Source organism: Nothobranchius furzeri, chromosome 9, assembly GCF_043380555.1.
Source record: "Nothobranchius furzeri strain GRZ-AD chromosome 9, NfurGRZ-RIMD1, whole genome shotgun sequence".
Taxonomy (NCBI): domain Eukaryota; kingdom Metazoa; phylum Chordata; class Actinopteri; order Cyprinodontiformes; family Nothobranchiidae; genus Nothobranchius; species Nothobranchius furzeri.
Genome location: NC_091749.1, coordinates 67,778,834 through 67,801,848, shown reverse-complemented (window position 1 = coordinate 67,801,848; position 23,015 = coordinate 67,778,834). Strand labels below are relative to the sequence as shown.

The 23,015-nt window shown below is 42.9% G+C and overlaps 2 protein-coding genes across 10 annotated transcripts in view; one reads left to right on the top strand and one right to left on the bottom strand.

The window, feature by feature from the left end:
- The window catches only part of si:ch211-71n6.4 (para-nitrobenzyl esterase), a 44,471-nt gene extending 37,059 nt beyond the window's left edge, over window positions 1-7,412 (top strand). The window contains exons 9-10 of the mRNA XM_054731945.2: window positions 800-1,024; window positions 4,287-7,412. Coding sequence (XP_054587920.2) covers window positions 800-1,024; window positions 4,287-4,426 — 365 coding nt within the window. The 3' untranslated portion in view covers window positions 4,427-7,412. The remainder of the gene's footprint in view (window positions 1-799; window positions 1,025-4,286) is intronic.
- A 2,052-nt stretch (window positions 7,413-9,464) lies between these two features.
- LOC139071845 (uncharacterized) lies at window positions 9,465-22,877 on the bottom strand. Of its 9 annotated transcripts, XM_070555126.1 has the most exons (5): window positions 19,757-22,877; window positions 19,441-19,621; window positions 19,305-19,360; window positions 19,160-19,229; window positions 9,465-19,056 (listed from the first exon to the last, which is right to left on the bottom strand). In XM_070555126.1, exon 1 carries the CDS (start codon window positions 22,655-22,657, stop codon window positions 21,788-21,790), a length of 870 nt encoding a protein of 289 aa, XP_070411227.1. In that variant the 5' UTR covers window positions 22,658-22,877; the 3' UTR covers window positions 9,465-19,056; window positions 19,160-19,229; window positions 19,305-19,360; window positions 19,441-19,621; window positions 19,757-21,787. The 9 variants fall into 9 exon arrangements, with proteins under 9 accessions (XP_070411227.1, XP_070411225.1, XP_070411228.1 ...); XM_070555124.1 differs by having other exon boundaries at window positions 9,465-19,229; XM_070555127.1 differs by lacking the exon at window positions 19,305-19,360 and having other exon boundaries at window positions 9,465-19,099; window positions 19,196-19,229.
- Between the last annotated feature and the right edge of the window lie 138 nt (window positions 22,878-23,015).

Here is a 23,015-nt window from a genome sequence, read left to right as displayed (position 1 = left end):
AGGGGAACTCTGACTGGAAAGGGGGAGATAAAACATCAACGTTACAAAGCAAATGGAGACATCAGTAGAATCGTGTTACTGTTAGCCAATCAGAAGCGAGATTTCCAAACATTAGGGAATAAGACTCCAAAACCTGCCCTCCTCTGCTCCCCTCTCTCCTGGCTAGCTTCTACTTCCTGAAACAGGAGTGCCAGAGCTGTTTTCTCCGTGGAGATCGACTCACAGGCGTGCGTTTATACCAGAGACCACTGCAGAAGTGTTGAAAAAACAACTAAACTTGGTCTTTAATTTAACTCGTTAAATATTACTTGAACTAATATAATTGTTCGGAACCAGTCAGCCAAACATGAATGAGGAACCGTTACAAACATTACCTTCTCGGTGGTGGGATAGGGAGATCTGGGTTCAAATCCCGGTCGGGTCACACCAAAAACCCAATGCCTCCCTGCATGACACTCAGCTTTAAGGGGTTGGATTAGGGGTTAAATCACCAAATAGTTCCTGAGTGCAGCCACAGCTGCAGCTCACCGCTCCCCACGGGGATGGGTCACATGTGGAGGTGAATTTCATGAGTGTGTGATGTTTCATGTGACTTTAAAACAGTTGAATTTGGATGCTCTTTAACTATAACTCGAGTTTCTTCATTTCTTTTTGTTTTCTTCCAAAAAAACCCCTCTTATTTAGGTTTCTTTAAATGTTTTACACAGTTCTCTTCATTCTTGTTTTCTAACTGATCGTAACATTTTCACAGACTCACCTGTGCTTTAGGTCAACTTCAACATCCTCCTCTTTCCCACAGATGCCCTCAGCAGTCCCGTGTATCGCTACGTGGTGACACACACGCCGTCCGGACCCGCCAAAACCTCCAACAGCCTGCTGTGGTTCCCCAGCCGCTTCTCCTTCCACTCTCTGGATATTCTGGCCTTCTTTGGAGACCTGGAGCTCTTCCTGGATAATCTCTCGGAGGAGGACAGAAACTTCCAGAAGCTCATCACGAAACATCTCGTCAACTTTGCCAAGACAGGTGATCATGTTTCCGGATTGTGCTCGGAACCAATCAGCCAAACATGGACGAAGAACCGTTGCAGACATAACTAGGTTTAACTCATTCGCTGCCAGCGTTTCTCACTGTTTTTACGTTTTTTTTAAAGAGTGACAGAACGTTGCGCGCTAGGATGATGTTGACACCAAAACAACCAAAACAAAGCAAAGACTCACCTCTTACATCAGGAAGAATCTGCGTGTTTCGAGCGTTGTCCGTTCTTTCATAATCCGTTGTTGAATTGTGATCGGCAGAAGCTTTTCCAGTTCACGCCTCACTTTTTTTACAGCAGAGGCTCAAAACGATCTCCTAACACATGGTTGTTCTGCTTCCTGATCACGTGACGTGTGACGTACGCGGATGAAGATCGGCTGTAGAGCTGAGATGTTTGTTCTCACGGTGCGGGGGCTCGCCCGACGCCCACGCAGTAAAAACATGCAAATGACGTCACTGGCAGTGAACGAGTTAATTGTAAAAAATCAGATTGAAGCTCCAAACACAGAATAACAGACCTCAGATCAGGAATCAGTCGTGGAATAACTTAAATCTTCTAGAGCCGCTCTTTCCGGACCCTTTTAGGGTTTTTCCACTCCTGTAGTTCGGTTCCTCGGGTCCAGTTTCTCTTAACTCAGAAAACTACAAATAAAACATGGTGATTGGTCAGATCATCTGAGGGGCGGGGCTACCAGAAGTTGCGTGTTCTGATCCTGAGCAATTTTACTTCAGCTTCATGTTTATTCCCATTAAACTGGTTTTTTTTTAACTAAAGACAATATAGACGTTCTCTGTTTTATTTTGTAACGATTTGATATTTTTAACTGGGAAAAGATCAACTCTGATGTGCTCTGGGGAGCAGGCTCTACAGGGATGGAGGTGCCAGATGATCCATGTCCTGACTCTGTTCAAACACCTGCTGCTCACATGTGTTTTATCAGGGTTTCCCTTACATAGGCGTAGCCGTGTCGGCCCGCCATGGCTGAAATCCCACCGCCACGCCTACAAGATCCCAAGTTTTTTTTTTGTTTTTTTTGGGCGCTGTTTCCCGAAGAAGCAGCGGGAACTACTATGTTGTCGCTTGTGATCACAGCCGGCGGGCAGCAAGGAGGAGCAGGCAGGGCAAGGTGCAGTTACAGCATAAGTTACTGAGTTTAAAATTAGAAAGGTAGCAGTGGATATAATGCTTTTTGGTTTACATGTGTCAATAGCATTAAGATAAACGAGTGTTGACGATCTTGACAGGGTTTCCTCCAGTGCTTATTAGGCCAGGTTCTCCTCCTCCCACCAGGCTAAGCACTTATTCATGTAAAATTTATTTATTTTTTCATGTCTGACTTTAACCGCATCTAATACTGTATTACGGCGTGAGTGCAACAGCGACAAATTAAGATCGATGTGTGAGCAGCCTGAGAGGTCGGGTGTTTTACTCTGAACCCTTAAAACCTCCAGCAGGCTACGCTGCACTATTGACGTGTTAGCGCGCAGCGCTAACAACTTAGCGACGTGACATGTCTCGGAGAAAGCGTAAAAACACGTTGGACGCTTCTTCTGAAGTGGGAAAATAACACTTCTTCTTAAACAGAGCACGACGTCGCCTCGGCTCGTTCACCCTCTGCCGAGCCGGTGTCGGTACAAGATCTGCTCGGGTGCAAGATCGGCTCGGGGTCCGTCGACTGCCATGACGTCAGAGTAGTTGATTGGCTGAACATGAACCGTACGGAATTACATAATCACGTTACGTTGTTATCACGTTACGTTGTTATCACGTTACGTTGGTCCAGGCAAATCTTTCTGTTGGAAAGATGGACAACTTTTACAAAGAAATCCATCATTACCTCTTTTAAAATACACTTTTAGCATAGAGCTGCATGTATATTAGGGCTGAATGATTAACTGCATGTGCAATTAAATTGCGATGTGACAAAAGGAGATTTTCTAATCGCAAAGGCTGCAATTTGGCAGCGAGTGGTTAGCCAACGCTAATATACATGGAAAAACCCATAGGAATGCTAATGCTAATATCACCGATTACATTCTTACAAATTATGAATTAGAAACGTGCCAAATGATTACATTTGGAGTCTAATAGAAAGTAAAACTACCATCAATCAAATACAGACCGGTATTTTAGTAAAGCCAGAAAACTTTTAACTCCAGAGTTTTGGCTAGCAGCTATGAGCGTAACTGAACTACGCATGGACAAGACGTCAAAAACTAAACACAAAATACTTCAATAAAGGGGACACACTTGTTTCCTGCAAATACAATTTCACAGGTGTTGCTAACACCTATGATCCTTCAAGGGATGTGCTCAAAGAGGAGTTCAACATTATGAGTACAATATAGTGTTTTATTTTACAATTACCATTATAAACACTAACTTTCGTCGTAAGAAACATTATTTAATAACGAAACTGCTAAATTCTTTCCAACAGTATAAAGATGTGTAGTGTATTTTGTCCGAGTGGGTTTGTCATACTTTGACGTCATCGGCAGTCGACGGACCCCGAGCCGATCTTGCACCTGAGCTGATCCTGTACCGACACCGGACTGGGCTCGATAACATTGACCCAGCACAGCCACTGGGTCGTTGGAGCTGCCCCGTGACTGCCTAATGGAAAACCAGCGGGTTTCATCAGACTCGTAAAGTTTCTTGTTTTTGCTGGGGACCCCTGTATTTTACCGCTCCCTCCTGCAGTCTTCCCCTATTAACATTTAAAATGATTCTGTGTATCAATAGAAAAAATCTCTGCCTCTGCCAGCTGCAGTAAATGTAGTTTCCAAATAATAAATAAGAGGTGCATTCATCTGTGTATCTCCTTTGATCCGCATTAGTGATATTCTCAGCACCAGAACAGTGAAGCAAAGAAAGATTCCTGAGTTTGTTAGTAAATTTATTTATTAGGTGCATCTGACCTGTTCTATTTTTCTCTGAAATGAGATCAAATCAGTGCTTCTATGGGTTGTCTCCAATCTGCACTGGAAAATTTTACTTTATTTAGAGACATGTCATAATTTCTCCCAAGCCCCCCCCCCCCCCCCCCCCCCCCCCCCCCCCGCCACAGCTGGAAAAATTCCTAGGAGAAACACCGGTTTTATACGGTTTCTCTTTACTTGGTTGCAGTGACTCATTTGTGCCACTAGGTGGAGCCAAATACCTACAAACTGCACCTTTCAGACTTGGTTTCTGTCTGATGCAGCAGGTAAAAATGTATCAGAAAGTCACACTGGCTTGCTTCTCCTGCAGGTAAAATGGAGGCGGACTGGCCCGAGTACCCATCAGCCACTGCTCTGCTGTCCAGCAACCTGACGCTCCAGATCCCCGCGTCCACTCGCTGTGACCTGTGGAAGGAGAACGGTCTGTTCGCCTACGCCTGGATGAACTGAGCGCTGCTGCTTTCACCCGAGTTTGAAATCTCACTAAATCTTTTTTTTTTTTTAACAACATCCATATTTTTGTTTGGATTACATGTTTGTTGTGTTTCCACACAGATAATCCCTCTGATGGGATTAAAAAAAGTCATGAACCAGATCTTTTCTGAAGAGATGGACATTAATATTTGTTTTTGAGATGTTTGGGTGAATTTCTCTGGTTTAGTTAACTAAACGAGCTTGAACGGGGCGCGTGGCCCACAGAGGAGGTGAAATAGGAAAAAATGGGATTCAGGAAGGGAGAAAAAGGCCATGTCGACACATTTGAGATAATCCCGTTCAGCCAGCAGGCCACTCTAGAGCTTTCTACAGCACTTGGATGCTTAAGGGAAACATCCGTTTGTAAAGTTTGGCTTTTCCCTCAGACCAACAGGAGCTTCCTACCCCCAGGAGCTCCTGTTGGGCAGAACGGAGCTTCCTGTACGATAGCTGACGATCCTCTAGACTTTTAGGTTCCTTCTGAGTTTGTGTTTAAACACACATCTGATTCATTTTGGTCGAGTTATAAAATCACTGTAAACCAGAAGGAAATTGATTCTTTTCCTCAATATTTCTGTCCCAGTTTTGACTCGGAGCCCAGCTTCAGTTCAGATGTTTCTACAGGAATTATGTGTCATGGAGCCATTCTTAAAGCAATAAATCAGGTTGTATCCGGGTCGGTGGGCTTCTGGATTGCTGTTGTGTTGCTAAAATTTTCGATGTTTCTAGGAAATTTGGGCCACAGTTTTCCTGGGAATATCTCGGATCATCAGGAGGACCCAGAATTCTTCGGGAATCCGTCTCTGTTTGGTTTTTAGCAGGAAGAACATGTCAGAAATCTGAAACCGCTTCTGGAGAAGCTGGAAACCCAAACTGACTCGAATGAGGATCAGTTGAGAACAAATAAGTTACAGCACAATAATTTTTATAAATGTGTCTGCAGGGACGTCGTCTGTCCCAGGTGTCCTGCTCAGCTGGAAAACGTGTCTCTAAAATGTCCCTTTGTGTGTTTTCTTACAGTTTTGCTCTCGCCTCGCCTCGCCTCCAGCAGAAGCAGCTCCGACGTTCTGGCTTAAATGAACAGGAACTGGTTTCCTTCTGCTTTAAATCAAACACCAGCTTAGATTTGGGTTTTCACATGAACTCTGAACCCTTTTAAAGGTTTCTCCCTAAACCGTCCCTCCATCAGAGCTAAATCAGGAACCATCGGCTTACAGAGATGTGGAATATCTAAATGGTTTTAAAAACGTAAAGCTTGTCCAAAGGAAGATTCCTGAATGCAGCTTCAGTCCTTCAGTTGGATCAATTATTTAGGACCAGTGTTCAGAACAAACCACATCATGATGCCGCCACCGCCGTGCTTCGCTGTGGTTTTGGGTTTCTTTAAAGATTCCAAGTGAGTGTAGAGACTGCTTGAGGTTGTTTCTGTTTAAATGTTATTGTTTGTCCTTCAGTTTTTACCTTTTAGCGTCTTTGGCTCTGATTAATTCCCGCCTGGTCCAAAAGTTCTGCTGCTTTGACCTCTCCTGGCAGCTTCGCGGTTTTAGTTTTCCTCTTTTTAAAATAGATTTAATGGAGCTCTAGGAGATGTTCAGAGATAATGGGTTCTGATTTATAGCCAGACTCTAATCTGTGCTTCAGCAGAACTTTGTCCCTGACCCGTTTGGAGAGCCCATTGTTCATCATCCTGCTGTTTGAGGCTCTGGAGCTGTAAAGAAACAGGTGAACGGCGGTCATGTGATACAGGTGGACTCGGCATTTAAAAGCAACTTAACAGCTTTTCTTTACCCTGATAAAATCTGTCCATCAAACTGGGAAGACCTCAGAGGGGAACTTCCTAAATGTGTTTTAAGTAGGGCCGGGACTTTAACGCGTTAATTATGATTAATTAATTAGAAAAAAATGACGCGTTAAAAAAATGTAACGCATTTAATCACAGCTTGCATTTCGAGCAAGGCGGAACCTTTGTCATTGCACGATTTCCTCGTAGACCAAATATCACTGACGCACACAACACACAGTGCTAATGGCTACTAAAACGTAATAAAAACAGAAAGAAGTTGCCTTGCTTGGACTGATGCAGGATTTAGGAAACCCGTCCGCTTCTTTTCTTAACTTGGATAAAAAAACACTTCCAGACGACAACTGAGTCTGTGTCACGGACATTTTTCAGAGATCGTCTCTGCTGCAGCTGCCCGGTGGCACCGGAAACTTTACAAAAATTGCATTAAGCTATATTTTTAACATTTACGTAACATCTGTGCAGCGCTGAAAGCTCCAGACAGAATAATTCTTTGCCCTAACAGTAGTTTATGAAAGTAGTCACGCTCCGTGTTCTCACTACTCTGTAAACAAGCAACGTGTCTTAAAGTTGAAAACAGAAGTTTAAGTTAAAACAGAAACACGCTAAAAATGTGATTAATTTAGATTAATTACAAAGCCTCTAATTCATCTGATTAAATTTTTTAATCGAGTCACGGCCCTAGTTTTAAGTGTTGTTGCATACTAAACTGAGACGTTTCTTATTCAAATTATGGGATTTTTTTTTGTTTGTTTGAAATTATAATAAGAGGGAAAAATACACTAAATAAACATCTTATGTTGATCTAAGGGTTAAAGAATTTGGAAATGTTCCACGTAGTTAAGGAAGCTGTTGAGAAAATGGGAGTTTTATTTTAAACGATCTGATGAGTTTCAGCTCTTTGCACTGATTTGTTTTATTTTAACGCTAAAACTGTCTCACTTTGTTGTGAACAAACACATTCACTGAGTTAATTAGTGAAACAGATTTCATCCATTTGTGTTTGATTCCATTTATACAAAATGTTTATGATTTCTTTGTTTTTTGTCTAACGTTCACTTCTTGCTGCTGTTTTGTTTTACACTCAGGCCATCATATCTGCGCTGATGTGATGAAGTTAATATTTTACGTGCGTAATAAAAACTGACGTTGAGTGAATTATTTAACGTTTTTGTCTTTAAATGAAAATTGAGGAGTTTTGGGACATTTTTCATGTTTGTTGGATTTTAAAATATCTCCTGTCTGTTTAGTTAATGTTTAAATATTGGACCTATTCAGGTCTGGAAGGTTGTGTTGAATTCCAACAGAAAATGAGTTTAAGTCAAATTAATTTCCCTACAAGTATAAACATAAAACTAAATACAGAACATTTTATTCATTTAAATCTAAGTTCATTTAAATATTTTCTCAAGCCAGGCTCAAACAAATCTCTAAGTACGTGACCGATTTAGTCGAAACTCACATAATTACTTCTTGTTTAAACTGATGTACAACATATGTGATTCGAGGCGAAGGCAAAGCAGATAATTAGAAAATAACTTCACTGCTTCACTTGCATTCATTCTTTCATCCGGGATCCATGGGCCGACCGGAAAGGGAGGAGACTAATCTGGAATTCCGGCAAGCCGTTTTGACATTTAATAAATTCATTTCAAGTTTATTTATACAGCGCCAAATCACGACAAGCATCTTCTCAAGGCACTTCACATGGTAAACATTCATTAAGCCAATCAGAAAAAAGTTACCCATATAAGTTTCAAATATCGGACCTCTCAATTCCTATTTTATCAATAAATAATATAATTTATCATGGTACTAATTGTATTCTTACCAATAAAAATTGCAAATGAAGACATTGACAGCTATTTGTTACTATAAATTATAATTAAGGATGTTCATAACTGGAATTAAGTTTAAAGAGCAAGTCACCCCCAAATCACATTTATTTTGATGATAAACTATATATAGGAGTGTCTAATCGTGCTGCAGACACGTGTCGTCAATAATTTGGCAGTTCAGTGCATCTTGGTTAAAATTCAAATATTCTGCCTAAAACTGTCAGTGTTGCGCCGTCGTCAGGGAAAAATTGTGCACTGTATTTGAATTTAAATCTGCCACCGCTATTGGCTAAGAGGTATGCTATGATGTCATCTGGTACATTATGATGTCATAATGCCATTGTGAGCCTGTGTGTGTGTATTTGTTAGCGGCTCCGCCCTCTCGGTCTGCCAAGCAACAGCATTTGTTGCATTTTTCAAACATGAAGTGGGAGTGAAGTAAATTTCTTGTAGGGGTGACTTGCTCTTTAAGATATTTCAGAAAGCTTAAAGAGCAAGTCACCCCTTACCAGATTCTTCAACTCCCACTTCCTGTTTGAAAAATGCAACAAATACTGTTGCCTAGCAGACCGAGAGGGCGGAGCCTCTAACAAATACACACACTCACAACATTGTGACATCATAATGTGCCATCCAACATCATAGTGTACCTCTTAGCCAATAGCGGTGGCAGATTTAAATTCAAATGCAGTGCTGAGTTTTTGCCTGACGACGGTGCATCACTGACAGTTTTAGGCAGAATATTTTAATTTGAACTAAGATGCACCTAAGTGCCGAATTATTGACTACATTTGTCTACAGCACGATCAGACACTCATTTATATAGTTTATCAGCAAAAACATGTTGATTTGGAGTGACTTGCTCTTTAAAAATGCGAAGTGGCTGTTTTAACATTCATTAAGCAGACTGGATATGTATTCCTGATTTCTATAACACTAGGTTCGATTATTGATTTAATGTTAAAACGGCTTGCAAACGGCAGCCTAAGTCTCCTCCCTTTCCAGTCGGCTCATGGGTCCCTGGAAGAACAAAAAAAAAATGAATGCAAGCCATTGGGGCCAAAAGAGCTGTTTTCTAATCCGCTTTGCCTTACGTCCCGGATCGCACATATGTTATATTTTTATTTAAATGAAAACTAATGATGGGTGTTTCGACCACGCCAGTCACAAACTTTGAAAATTTTCAGTTTGTAAAAGTTCGTAATTAGCATGCTACAAATCAGACATCGGCATGTTGCATATATGATGTCATCACAGAATCTCTGGTGTGGATTGTCAAAATTAAAGCACTTTGAAAATGGTTATAAATCATTCATTCCACTACTTTCATGAACAATTGCTGGCATAACGGGGATTAAAAAAAAGTTTTTCAAAGTAGAGGAATGAATGATTCAACTTCCCGCGCCGTCTCGGACGGCAGCCTGTCTAACATGCTCTCTGCAGTAGAAAAACTACTTTCCCCTTTCTTTCTTTTTTTGTGTTTAGTTACTTCTTGTGTGGTCGAAGTTTTTTCTTGTTTGGATGCGAAACTCTGCACAAAACAACTGAGACCGCGACGCCACGCTGCCCCTTTGTCTATAGCCGCTACCAGTTGCTGGGGCTAAGACAGCACAGCCATGCCGGCGTTCAGCATGAGATTCCCGCGGTGATCAAGAGGAACTACCGTGGCTGCAGAGCGGGGAAAACGCGAAGACTGAGGAGGAAAAGATTCAGTCCTGCTCTCCCGTCTGTGGTTACTGGCAATGTCAGATCGCTGGTTAATAAGATGGAGGAGATCGCGACGCTAACAAGGACAGAGAAAGTTTTCCGAGAATGCAGTGTTATGTGTTACACGGAGACATGGCTGCACAAAAACATCCTGGACCAGGTGGTGGATATAAACGGATTTACATGTGTGAGAGCGGACAGGGACTCGGGCAGTTGTGAGAAGAAGAGGGGAGGAGGACTCGTTCTTTATGTTAACAACCGCTGGTGTTCCCCCAGTCACGTCAAGGTGAGGATGGCTGTGTGTAACAAACGCATCGAACTGTTGGCGGTCGGTCTCCGACCATATTATCTACTCTTTTCTTTCAAGCTCCTTAGACTATGAGAGCAAAACGCTTCCGTCAATCCATGCGTGTCTGTCCCTTGCAGAGCTGACGTAGAAGCATGAACCAGGCTTTACTCGTTAAAAGCGCCAAAGCCTCATTGCTGACTTTAAAGAGACTTTACGGAGTTTTGAATTTTTATGCTCGCGATTGCCCCCTCAGGCCAAAAGGGTAACGGCAGCTTCAATAGTAGGCTCGTGCACTAGGCGCGCATGCTGTACGTGCACACTCCTTAACGAAAATAACAGCTGAGACAGTCAGCTCCGTCTGTGTGTGGGTGGGTGGCCCGGAGGACAGAGGACAGGAGAACGCGCAGCTAATTAATTAAATAATTTGGTTCTGTACCTTTCTCTTCAGCACAGCCGACAAAGGTTTAAGATGGGTCAGTCCTCCTGCATGCTCAGATCATTCCCTTCCCTTGATTGAAAAATTGTTCCAAAATGAAAGTTGAACCCACATCTTTTTTATCTGTGAATTCAATGTCGTTCGGCGAGTCTCAGATAAAAATTTGGGCATCTTACTGTAAAAAAATTAGGGCTGCACAATATATTGGAAAATTATCGTCATCGCGATAACAGGACGTGCGATAGGCCCATCGCAAAACACGGCAAAAACAGCGATAAATGTTTGGTTCAAACATTTCCTTCCGTGTCATACATCAGCCTTTTGTAAACCAGCTCTGTTTTTTACGCGGAAGTATTATTTGACCAATCAAATGTAGCCCTTTGGGCCATTCCCATCTGTACTGGGTCGGCCCGGGCCGGGTAGCTTACATATCTGGGTGGCCTGGTATTTTTCCGGGCCAACCAAGGCTCATTCTCAGCCCTCTTCTCGAGGGGGTCTGCTTCAGGCCGACTTCTGATATGCGGCCAATCAGATGGTTCCGTTCACGTAATACGCCCGCTCCCTACATAGACCCTTTTGGAAAGCAACATCTGAACAGAGTTTGCAGCGCCGTTCCCTTGTTCGTCATGCTGGCTCAGAGCAACGAACAGACTCTTGGGCCATTCTCATCTGTACCTGGTCGGCCCGGATAGCATAGCTTGCTTACATATCTTGGTGGCCTGCCTTTTTTCAGGGTGCAACAAGACTGTTTTTCAGCCGTCTTTCTGAGGTGGTCTGCTTCAGGCTGACCAGGGCCAACACACCCACTGCTGACAGCAAATTCACACCTTCCATTACAGCAAGCCTCTGATTGGTGGGTCGAATCAGCCCACATGGGCTTAAGGCATGCTCAATTCATTATCGTTCATTATTGTGCTGATTACCTAGAAGCTGTAAATGTCTCTGACTGCATTCCTTGCATACCTAAGCAAGGATGTGTGGAATCAACTGGGCCAGGCTGGGGCCGACCAGGTACAGATGGGAATGGCCCATGTGCTGATGTTTCTGGAATCAGCGCTGCTTTCAAATGTGAATGTGAGTCCGCTCGGTGTCGTTAATCGTTTTTACCGGGCTGACTCCGACACTTGCCGGTGAACCAACCCACCTTCATGTCGCTAGTGTTAGCCCCAGGCTCCCGTTAGCTTCCAGCTAAAAGGCTACAGCACTCTCCTCCCAGTCCCACCCTGCTAAAGAGGGCCTGGAAAAGTTCCCCCACACATCAAAGTGATTTTTCCTTTATGAGCTTTTATAACCTTGTTAATCAGGATAGTTGATTTGCTGCTGCACATAAACTGTCAGTCAGAAGCTCTGCTAGCCGGTTATCTTAGAGGAGCTAGTTCAATTTGTTAGCTTGTTATCAGAATCATAGTTGCAGTTTCATCATCTGAGCTGCTTTTTAAGATTTAGGTAAACTTGTTCAATTTGGGGTTAAAAACAAACGTTTTCACATATTTTCCATGTAGTTTTTTGCCAGTTCCTCTTCTGAAAGGTAGACATTGTTTTTCTCTTTCCCTCAAAAAATCTTAATATTCTCCTAGTTTGGCCCAGCACAGATCACTTCCCAATTACAGCAACAGCCTTATATCATAACCACATAAGTGGAGAAAATGTTCAGTAGCAATGAGAGAATTTGCTGTTGCATGTAAGTGATGTTAACTATAATTTAACATTTAAAGTTATTTTCTGATATTTTTATTTATTCAAAAACCCTGGTAAGGGATGTTTTTCCGTATTTGGAGCATCAGAAAAAGTTTTATGGTGGAGGTGATGTTTTAAAGTCACTGAGAAACTGCATGCATGCAGTTTGTTGTTTTGCTGCTAATACAGTAGCAGGTGCAGCTGCATATTTTTGCAATAAAAATGTTATGTTGTAATGGAATTCATGCATTAGTTTTTGTTTGCTTTGAACCCAGAGCAGACGTCACACGCCAGACAACATCAACACTGCATACTTTAGTATTTGTTCATTTATCGCGAGTAATATCGATATCGCAATATTAAGCACTGTTATCGAATATCACAGGTTTTCCTAATATCGTGCAGCCCTAAAAAAATATACCATTAATGTAAAAAATAAACACTAAATAAATTTTCACATCTAGATTCGAACCCAGATCTTCCACATGGAAGTCCATCATCTTACTAAGTGAGCTAAAGCACCCATAATGTCTTCTGTATCTGTAGCTTTTATGTCCTTGATAACAGCTGAAGCAACGTTCAAAGAACGGTTTGGAGCGAAAATGGCTATTGTGTTGCTAATTTGCAGGAAATATCTAGAAGAAAGTAGCTAAGGGTCCTCAGAAATGTAGCTAGGTTTGTCACTAGGCGTTAGGAACAGCGACAAAGTGGCACTGCCTCTCTCTCTGCTGCTAAAGCTACGGATAGCAAATGCTACGGGCGATGCCTGAGCGTGAACGCGCATGAAGCAGCCTGCTCGACACGAGCATCTCTCTTTTTCTGTGATTTTACAGAAAAACAGGCAATCACAGTAAAAATGCCGGGGCTCATTCTACAGGACCAGGGCATTGCAGGAGAATGTATGAAGAAGACATTTATATTTCTATACATGTTTTGGCTGTCAAACTTCCATAATGTCCCTTTAACAAGTCTCATCTACAAATATGATCCCTCATGAAGTTACTACTTTACACCAGAAGATAGTGGAGATGTGGAACCTTCAGGCTGAGCAAAGTTTGGGAGTTTTTAGAGTTTGAAAATCGCCTCCCGCCGAAAGGCTCCCAGTCGGGGAGAGGAGGAGATGCGTGCAGCATGAAGAGCACAAATATCAGATAAAACGTATAATTGCCGGCAGGTCTGGTCTTTGTTGACTGATCACTTTGTCTGGTCATGACTGACTCTGATTATGAAGCAGATTATTGACTCTGATGAAGAAATTCACTCATCCAGCCGGGAAGATTGTCGCTGCTGCAGCATCAGACAGCTGGTGCTGCACGAGAGGTGTGTGGAGTTTACAAGCTCCAGACGTTGGGTTTGATGTTGGTTTAAATTTCTCTGGGACGTGATGGATGTAGAAATGATGGTAAAACACCGCTAACGTGACAGACGTAGCGACAATGTAAAAAAAAGCCGTAAAAAAAGGCAGATGCCGATGCGTTAGGTATGGAAGTCAAGTGTGCCACATAATCATAAAAAAAAAGTAAAATATAAATTAAAAAAGAGCTTTATATATTTATATATAAATAAAAACTTTCCAAATATAATGAAAATTTATAAATAATGTAAAAATACGAAGGAACATCTGTTGGTCAGGCTGAAAAGTTTGGGAACTGCTGCTCTAAGTGATAAGTGAATATTGTTTTTTATTATATTTTATGTGCAGATTTTTAGGGTTTTTATGTTTTCTGTAAAGATCGGTGTGCTGAAAATCATTTAATGTTTTGCATAAAGCATGAGGTTTTGGTTAGTAATTGACTGGAAGAATAACAAATGACTGAATTAAATAGTGGGGCGCCTCTGTCAGTGTGACCCAGGGCAGCTGTGGCTACATCGTAGCTCATCACCATCAGTGTGTGAATGTGTGTGAATGGATGAATGATACACTGTAGTGTAAAGCACTTTGGAGTCCTTATTCTGAGAGGCGCTATACAAGTGTGGATCATTTATCATTTATAGTGTTGATCAGGCAGAGCTTTGTTGCATAATGCAGGGGTGGACCGTTAAAGCGCCCGAGCGCCAATGGCGCTAAATTTTATCGCCGGGCGGTAAGTACTTGACGACTTACCGCCCGGGTGGCGCCCAAGCCTTATTTGCCATTTACACACCGGCTTTCGCCTACATCATGGCCCCGCCCTGTAGGAAGCTGCCGTTTTCGTTTTGTGCGCGTGAACCTGCGCGCCTCTAGCCACGTACTGCACCTGCACGATTCGTGCACGTACTGCACGATTAGTTATGGTCACGTGAACTATAAGTTCACTATTAAAGATGAAGTGGAACCACGCTAGAAACACAAGCACGCAGGAAGATCGCGCCACCACAGGGATGGGATTTCTTGATGAAATCTCCAGCAAAACGCTTTAAAACTGGTGAGGGGAAGTGAGACAGTTCGAAACGGTATGAAGCAGAGAAGCGTGTGCGTAGGTGGAATGATTCTTGGCGGTTTAAAGAAGATGGGAGGCGCAGAGAATGGCCGTGTTCGAGTTGAGCAGCGACTCGCCTGGAAAACAGACGAGAGCAGACGGAAGCAGCAGGGGGAGTGGCTGAAAGCCGGACACAACACCGGCGTTTACGCCGGGGACACACCGGCCGCAGAAGCGCCCGAAGCGAATCGCTTACGAAGTCCGGCCGCTGCTCGCCGCTCCTCAGTTCAGATCAGACGCGCCCCATTCGAGGCGCGCCTCGGCTCAGCTGTGGTTTTTCCCTGGTGTCCTCAATTTCCTCAGCTCTTTTCCTCTACGTGTGTGTGTGTGTGTGTGAGTGAGTGAGTGAGTGAGTGAGTGAGTGAGTGAGTGAGGAGAGAAGAGAGAGAGAGAGAGAGAGAGAACCTATGGTGTGAACCAGTTGTTTCTGCCAGTTGAATCTCTTGGATTTCCTGCATGTGTAGCTCGGGGTGACGATGGCTGAAGATATCGCGTTAGCATTCACACTTGTTCAATTTTCAATTTTAATCCTGGTGCCTGTTAGCAGCTGAAACACATCCTCACGTGCTTGTGGATATCATATATTGTATATGGAGACCTGACTGTAATAATAAGTAAAGGTTAGCAGCTGTAGCTTCAGTGTGCTCATAAGAAACGTGACAAAACAAAACACATTTCTCTTTATGGCCTATATAGTTGTCATCATCAACGTAACATGATTTACAGAATACATGTGACCAACTAACATTTCATGTTCTACCACCGGATGTTTGGATCAAAATGTGAACCAATCAGATCTTAGATCAGGTGAGAGCCAGGCGTTTCCCGTCATCCCCTAAGTTTTGCAGCCGAGGGAGAGCAACTGCAGCGCCTTGCTCCAAAATCTGCGGCCGCCTTGATCTCACGAGGTTATCGTTGCCTACGTATGCATGACGTCAGAGCAAGTCGGCGTCAATTCGGACACAAATCTAACCGGCATGCACTGCTCGCCGATCACTGATAGTCTAATCTGCGCAGAAATGGCTCATCTCGAACACAGCCAATGGCTCGAATACAGCAAAGCGGAGTTGGTGATGTACTGCGTTGTATACCGGAAGTATGCGACGACAAAATCGTGTTTTGTTGAGGGAACAAACAAATTCAAACTTGAATACGTTCTTATGTTTGTGAATGTGTACAAAATAAAAGTTTATTACATTTAAAACGGTTCAGTTGTTATTTTGACTCGTTTTGGCAGCTGACCAGCGGGGCCGGTAGATTCTTGGCGGGGCCGGTAAATATTCAGAGTTACCGGCCCGGCTGGCCGGTTGGTTTTGAAGTTAATGTCCACCCCTGATAATGGCTTCAAACACGTATATAAAAGTGTTCGTTTTTACGTAAACCGTTGGATGAAATTACACAAACTGACTGAGCTCTAGTTAAGGCACTTGCAATAGTTTGTGTGTGTGTGTGTGTGTGTACGTGTGTGTGTGTGTGTGTTTGGGGGAGGGTACATTGGAACTTTGTCCCCCCCCCCCCCAGTTTGAAAATCCTATCTGCGCCCCTGCTGCCATCCACTTCTCGCTGGTGGTTTTTGCTTTATCCTGGCTTGCTTTCTGCATTTCCCCCTGGCAAGTACAAAACTCTTCATAGAGCTGATCCATGTTGATAATTTCTGTCATTTTCAGGGCATTCACAATCTGCTCCAGGTGAGAGAAGGTGAGTTCCTCATTTAGTCCAATGGGCTTCAGTTTCATCATCACGTTCTCTGGAGAGAAATCCATCCACTTGTCAATAGAAGCAATGACAGAGTCCTAGAACTTCAGAAAGTCCTGCTGCTGCTTGGATTTTTGTGGTGGCGTTTGTTTGTCCATCAGTTGCCTGGTCTGATATCCAAAGAAGCTGTCCTGTTTCCATTGCACCATCTTAGTTCTGAATTTCTGCACTTCTTCAATGACATCTGTGATGCAGAGTTTTGTTTCCTCCAACCTTTTCACAAGTTGATCAAAAACAACTAGCGTTGGGTACCGAATTCGGTACTTTTTAAGGTACCGACCGAATTCCATAGTACCGACTGAGCACTGATTCACGTCATTTGAAACGGTGCCTCGTTTCTGTACCCGTCCTTCATATCGAGAACTTGCCTAGACAGCTGCACATGCACAAGAGCATTACGTTGGTCGCTGAGAGCCAGTTGTAAACAGAGCAGCATGGTAGAAAGAACGCACGCTAACGCTTGGGTCCACTTCACTAAATGTGATGGGTAACTGGGTGATGATGAAACCAGCGACAATGATCTAAGTGAGACATCCTCATCTTAATCTGCTCCGGTAGGTAAATAAAATGTTTAAGATAACGTTAGCTTGATTTGTTAGCTTCTGTTCCGCTAATGGTGCGTTCGCTTTCTCCTCGGAACTCCGAATTTCCGACTGGAAGAACATGAACGCGCTCTAAAGTTTGGCTTCACTTTACTAAATGCGACGGGTGATTGGGTGAAGATGAAACCAGCGACAACGATCTAAGTGTGAGGCATCATCGTTTTAATCTGCTCCAGCAGCTAAATAAACTGTTTAAAGAGCGGGTGAAGTGTGCCTCAGAGTCCTTCTCCACCCACGTATCAATTTTAAAAACAGCAACATTAGTAGGCGTTGCCTGACAGACCGAGAGGGCGGAGCCGCGGCAGTGACGAAGACGATGGCTAACTAGACGATGCTAGCTCCCTTCACTCTGAGCAGTCATTAGAAGTGGAGGACGTTTCTCCCCCTCCTTACCCAGACACTCGAGAAGAAAGGGACCAAGTCTATTTGGAGGAGACAAGCGGACCTGAGCCTTATTGTTTTGAGCTTGTGAGTTGCCTGAAACTACCGGAACCGACCCAACAGAACCAGCTCTGAATGGTAAGTAGCCGTTAGCCTTAGCATTAGATTAGCTGCATGGTTTGGCTACATGGCCCTAGAGAGCTAGTATTCAGCATATTTTAGAGGTTTATCTGCTTCAACACACCTGGTTTTAATGAGCAACAAATAGCTGAGCTGCTTAACAGCTAATCTAACCTGTTAAAGCAGGAAAACCACTGAAACTTGCTGGATTGCAGCTCTCCAGGAGCCCTGGGCTCAAGTTACAGTCTGCTGCATAGAAAGTTATGAAACTACCCCATGAGAAAATTATTCTGTGATGTGTTCAGCCCACTAAAACTGCCCTGATTTCATTTTTTATTTACTGATACCAGCTGCTCTCTTGAGCCCCCTTCAGACAGGCCATGAAAAACGGGATTGTTCCGGAATCTGTCCGTAAGACCTTTCTGTCTGAATACAAACATCCGGATAACGTGTTCCGGAATTTATCCGGACGAAGCCCCTAGTAACAGGTCCGGACTTGTTACGGACAGGCTGGCTGCTTCAGACTGGTGAGGTAAAGTTCCGGACAAGAGGGAGGGGGAGGAGGAGGGGACCGGGGGACGCTGTGCGCACCTAGATAGCCCGCTGCTGTAGCATGCGGCGAACCACGGCAGCTCGCCTCCTACGGTACCGCCTAGACGCGCGACGGAGCGCTTCACACCGCTTCAGTGATTCCTTTAACCATTGAGCTTCACCATCCAGGTCTCTTATGCGTCTTCGTGTGCGCAGAATTATGCTTAAGCGCCTCGTGATTTTTATCTTGAGAGGCGCTATAGAGATGATATTTTCTTCTTCTTCTTCTTCTTAACATGAGTCCGATTCTCTCTCCCCCCACCACCACCCCGCTGCCGTCAGACATCTGGAACTTTTCCCTGCTGTGTGAACGCAGCCGAAAGGACAAGTTCCGGTACAAAAGTGGTGTGTCTGAAAACACAGTTCCGGTTAAAAACCGGATTGAATTGTCCGCAAATGTTCCAGAATGTCTGTCTGAAAAGGGCTTTGGTTGTAGGTGATCCTCTGGTGTCTGCAGGTGGTCTCCTCTGCTGGTGTCGTCAGGATCAGGAGCTTCCAGAAGAATGTGCCTTTCAATGATTCTTTCCCCCTTATTTGTTATATTAATTAAATAAATCTCAGTTTATATATTTCCTGTTTTTGTTCATGTCCATAAATACTTAAACATGCTTGAAATTAAAACAAGCTTTTAACAGTGAGGTGCTAGTTTAATTCATCACAATAGAGCAAGTTAAACATGCATTGTGATAATTCAATTAATGTAATTTATAAATATCCATTAAAATATCAAAACTGGAATCTATATGAGATATTTGGCAGCACAAAAAACTTGTCAAACACAAAATTTATTATAATAATTGTAGGCAGACAGGAGACAGAGCTGATGGAGGTTCTCAGTCATCGAGGGATGGCTGAAGGCTTTCCAGGAACAGGAGATGTGGTGTTGTCTCTTCTCTCTCTATTCTGCCAGATGAGCTGATAGGTTACAGGTGTGTGAGGACATCCTCATGCTGTCACAACCAGATGACAGGAGTTATCAGGTGATCAGCCAGGCTAATGAGATGCAGAAAGAAAACAAATTCAGGACAGTGTACAATATGTGGTGTTGCTCACCTTATGTGCTCTTATAGAGTATTAATGTGTGCCTGCCTCATGGTGTAGAGTCCATATTTTGCTGAGTGTCCTGCAATAATGCAGGTTATTAGTTAATTTACTTTTGATAGCAAAGAACAAAATATTTAATGTAAAAGTTATTTACCAGGTGAATCAGCTCACACGTCACCACCAAGTGTCACGGGCAGAATTAGTAGCCTCCTTCATGATGTCATGATGTAATCACTTACTTATTTAATTGTTAATATCTTAAAAATTCTGAAATGTTTTAATTTTTTTACCTTGAACAGTTCACTGAGCTTGCACTGTCACTGAGGTGGAAGCTGGAATCAACAGCAGACACCTCACATCTTGGTCTTTTCAGGGGTGTGGACGCTGCTCTGGGACTTTCTGGAAGATGAATTTCCATCATGGTCCCCGTGTCACAAGACACACTGAGGCTGTGAGCTCTATTCTGGGTGGCTATGTAAAAACAAAGAAACAGCACATTTATAAATGTTTAAAAGGGCATAAAATCACGTGTAACAATAATCTGTAAAACAAAACTAGAAGGTGATAATAAAATGTTTACATAGAAGATTATTAAAAATAATTCACCTTTGCTTCACGTCAGCCTGGACAAGTGCATTCTTGCAGACTACTAAATCAGTCTGACAGCCAGTGTCTTGGGTAGATTTAGCCTGAAAAAAAATAGAAGCACATTGTTGTTGGAGTTTATAAAGTCGGATAATATACAAAAGAAACTGTCCTATATAGGCGCTTTATAACATTCCTAGTGTGTGATGTTATTATAACGTAAAAGTCAGTCACATATGACGTGAAAAGAACCTGAAATGTGACCTACTGAACAGAATTCCTCACAGGACCGGGTCACGCTGTGGTATAAAGCGGGATTTCATGCTGTAACGCTGTCTGTAAACTAGTGCTGCATTAGAGCCACTGTTGCAGGATTACCGACTGACACAAAAACAACCAGAATTTTCTCCGAGCCTGACAGTAATAGTCATGTGGACCGTTTCGTCGGCCAGGGCTTTGAGATATGTTCCGATTCGCCGCTGATTCTAACCTTACCATCACATTTTTGACAAATCAGCCCGAAGGCAGTGCAGGCTGATATTAGCTAAATTAAGTGAACCACGTCTCTCAAACTTTTCATTTAGAAGATGTTAAAATTTTTATTTAGCTTACTCACCTCAGACTGTAGCCCGCCATGGTGGGGGAGCAGAGTCGGTGGGCTGCATCTAAATCGCGGAAGAGGCACGGTGGGCATGGCCTCGCTCTTCAAACGGAGATGTGCAGAACACCCAAGTTCAAACTCCATCATGTTGGCGAAGGAATCACGGGTAAAATGCTGGTTGCAAACTACAGCACCAGGCGGGAGCTGACTGTTTTCCAGACACCGATTGCGTGCAATCACTGGCGCCTAATTTCTAAGTCCAGCGGAAAGGAGTGCAACCCCACAGAGCCACCGTACCCACTGCACTACACCTTCTCACCATACTAACACGATATGGAGCACTTAACCTGAACTACTTTCCTAATAACACTAACAGCCAAACACTAAACTACAATATCCAACAGCCAAGCTAACACTAAATAAGTATGTATAACACTAAAAGCTACGCTAAAGATTAGGATATGCTAATGCTATATGCTAATGCTGAACTACCGCTAACTGTCCTACACTCGCTTGCAAATCCAACTCCCAACTAGCCAGAAGGCTTGGCCGAGACTCTCGATGCTTTTATAACTTTGACACAGAGCTGCTACGTAGTACTCTACTGGTTTATGTAGCATCTTACTCTTCAGCCATTGGCTAAAGTGTATTCAAAATGACTCCAACTCTATGTTTTAAGCTGAAGGTGGCGCTATACTGTGGTATTTAGGCAGAATTTTTAATTTTTAAAGAAAATGCACCAAAATGCAAAAATAATGAATACACACGCTTAAAACACTATTAGACACTCATTTATACAGTTCATCAGCAAAAAAAAAAGTTAATTTAGATGTTACTTGCTCTTTAAGATAACGTTAGCTTGATAAATTAGCTTCCATTGCCACCATTGCTATCAGCTAATGGTGCGTTCGCTTTCTCCTCAGAAATTCTAACTTCCCAGTAGGAAAAATCAAAGAAAAAGAACAGCAAAAGGAATGAAGATACACAGTAAATTTAGTTCACAGTAAAGATGTTTGCTTCAGTTTATCAGCTTATAAAACTACAAGGACGATGTCATCACAGTCTTCATAAAAGTTCAGTAGCTTACACAGCACTCCTTCAGAAGCAGAGAAATATTTGACACACACTGGAAACATCTTTCTATTTCCTTTGTTCGAGGCATCAGTGGAGACAGAGAAATATGCAGGCTCACCTTCTTGTGGAGACAGCTCGTCCAAAATATCCCGCACAGTTTTGGGTCCTAGAACGATCATTGCAATCATCTCTGCTTTTGTCCAACCCAAGTGAAGCTTTTTTTTACCACATTAATATCACTGAATAAGGCACCATTAAGTTTAGCAAGGCAGTCTGTGCTGTTGTTGTCTCTATGGGGTAGTGGGTGGGTAACAGTACTGAAGCTGCAGAGGGGGTGTTAAACTACGACTCTGCTTCCTGCTCTGGACCCTGGGTTGTCATGAAGGACTAATAAAACTGGCCGTGTTCCTAGAAAGAAGAGCTGCTCCATCCAAAGAGGGATGGATGCCGTCTCTCCGCATCAGACCAGGTTTTCCCCAAAAAGTTTTCCAATTATTAATGTAGCCCACGTTGTTTTCAGGACACCACCTAGACAGCCAGCGGTTGAAGGACAGCATGTGGCTAAACATGTCGTCACTGGTCCGATCAGGCAGGGGGCCAGAGAAAATTACGGAGTCAGACATTGTTTTGGCAAACTTGCACACCGAAGCAACATTAATTTTAGTGACCTCCGATTGGCGTAACCGGGTGTCGTTACCGCCAGCGTGAATAACAATCTTACTGTATTTACGCTTAACCTTAGCCAGCAGTTTCAGGTAAGATTTAATGTCGCCCGCTCTGGCCCCAGGTAAACATTTAACTATGGTTGCTGGAGTCTCTAATGCCACGTTTCTGACTATGGAGCTGCCAGTGATCAGAGTCGGCTTGTCAGTGGGCGCGTCACTGAGCGGGGAAAATCTGTTAGAAACGTGGACGGGTTGGTGGTGGCCCACGGGCTGGGTTCTATGCTTCCTGTGTACCGTCACCCAGCCGGCCTGAGGTCCCGGCTGCTCGGGTTCTGCTGGAGGACCGCTACGGGGTTGTTCAGAGCTAGTTAGCCCCACGCTAGCTAAGTAGCTACGGCTATCTACGGGCTTTTCAACAGCGCGGGGCAGGGACTCCAATTCTGACACCCTCGCCTCCAAAGCTACAAAAATGCTACATTTATTACACGTGCCATTATCACTAAAGGAGGCAGAGGAGTAACTAAACATTTGACACAGAGAGCAAGAGATAGGAGACGGAGAAGCAGAGACAGAAGTAGCCATAGCCGTGCTGAGGCTACCCTTACCAAAAAGAAGTACACTGAAGTATACTTGAAGTATACTAAAAATGAATACAGTATACTTCCAAGTTTACTTTCAATGTACTTATTAGAAGTATAGTTATCCGAGTACATTTTTTAAATACTACTAAGTATACTTTAATACATACTTACATTAAAGTTTACTTACATTTAGACTATACTTGTACTTGACTCTATCAGAAGTATATTTCACCAAGTAATGTATAAGTATACTTAATATATATATATATATATATATATATATATATAATATATAAGTATATATATATATATATATATACTTATATATAATATATAAGTATATATATATATATATATAT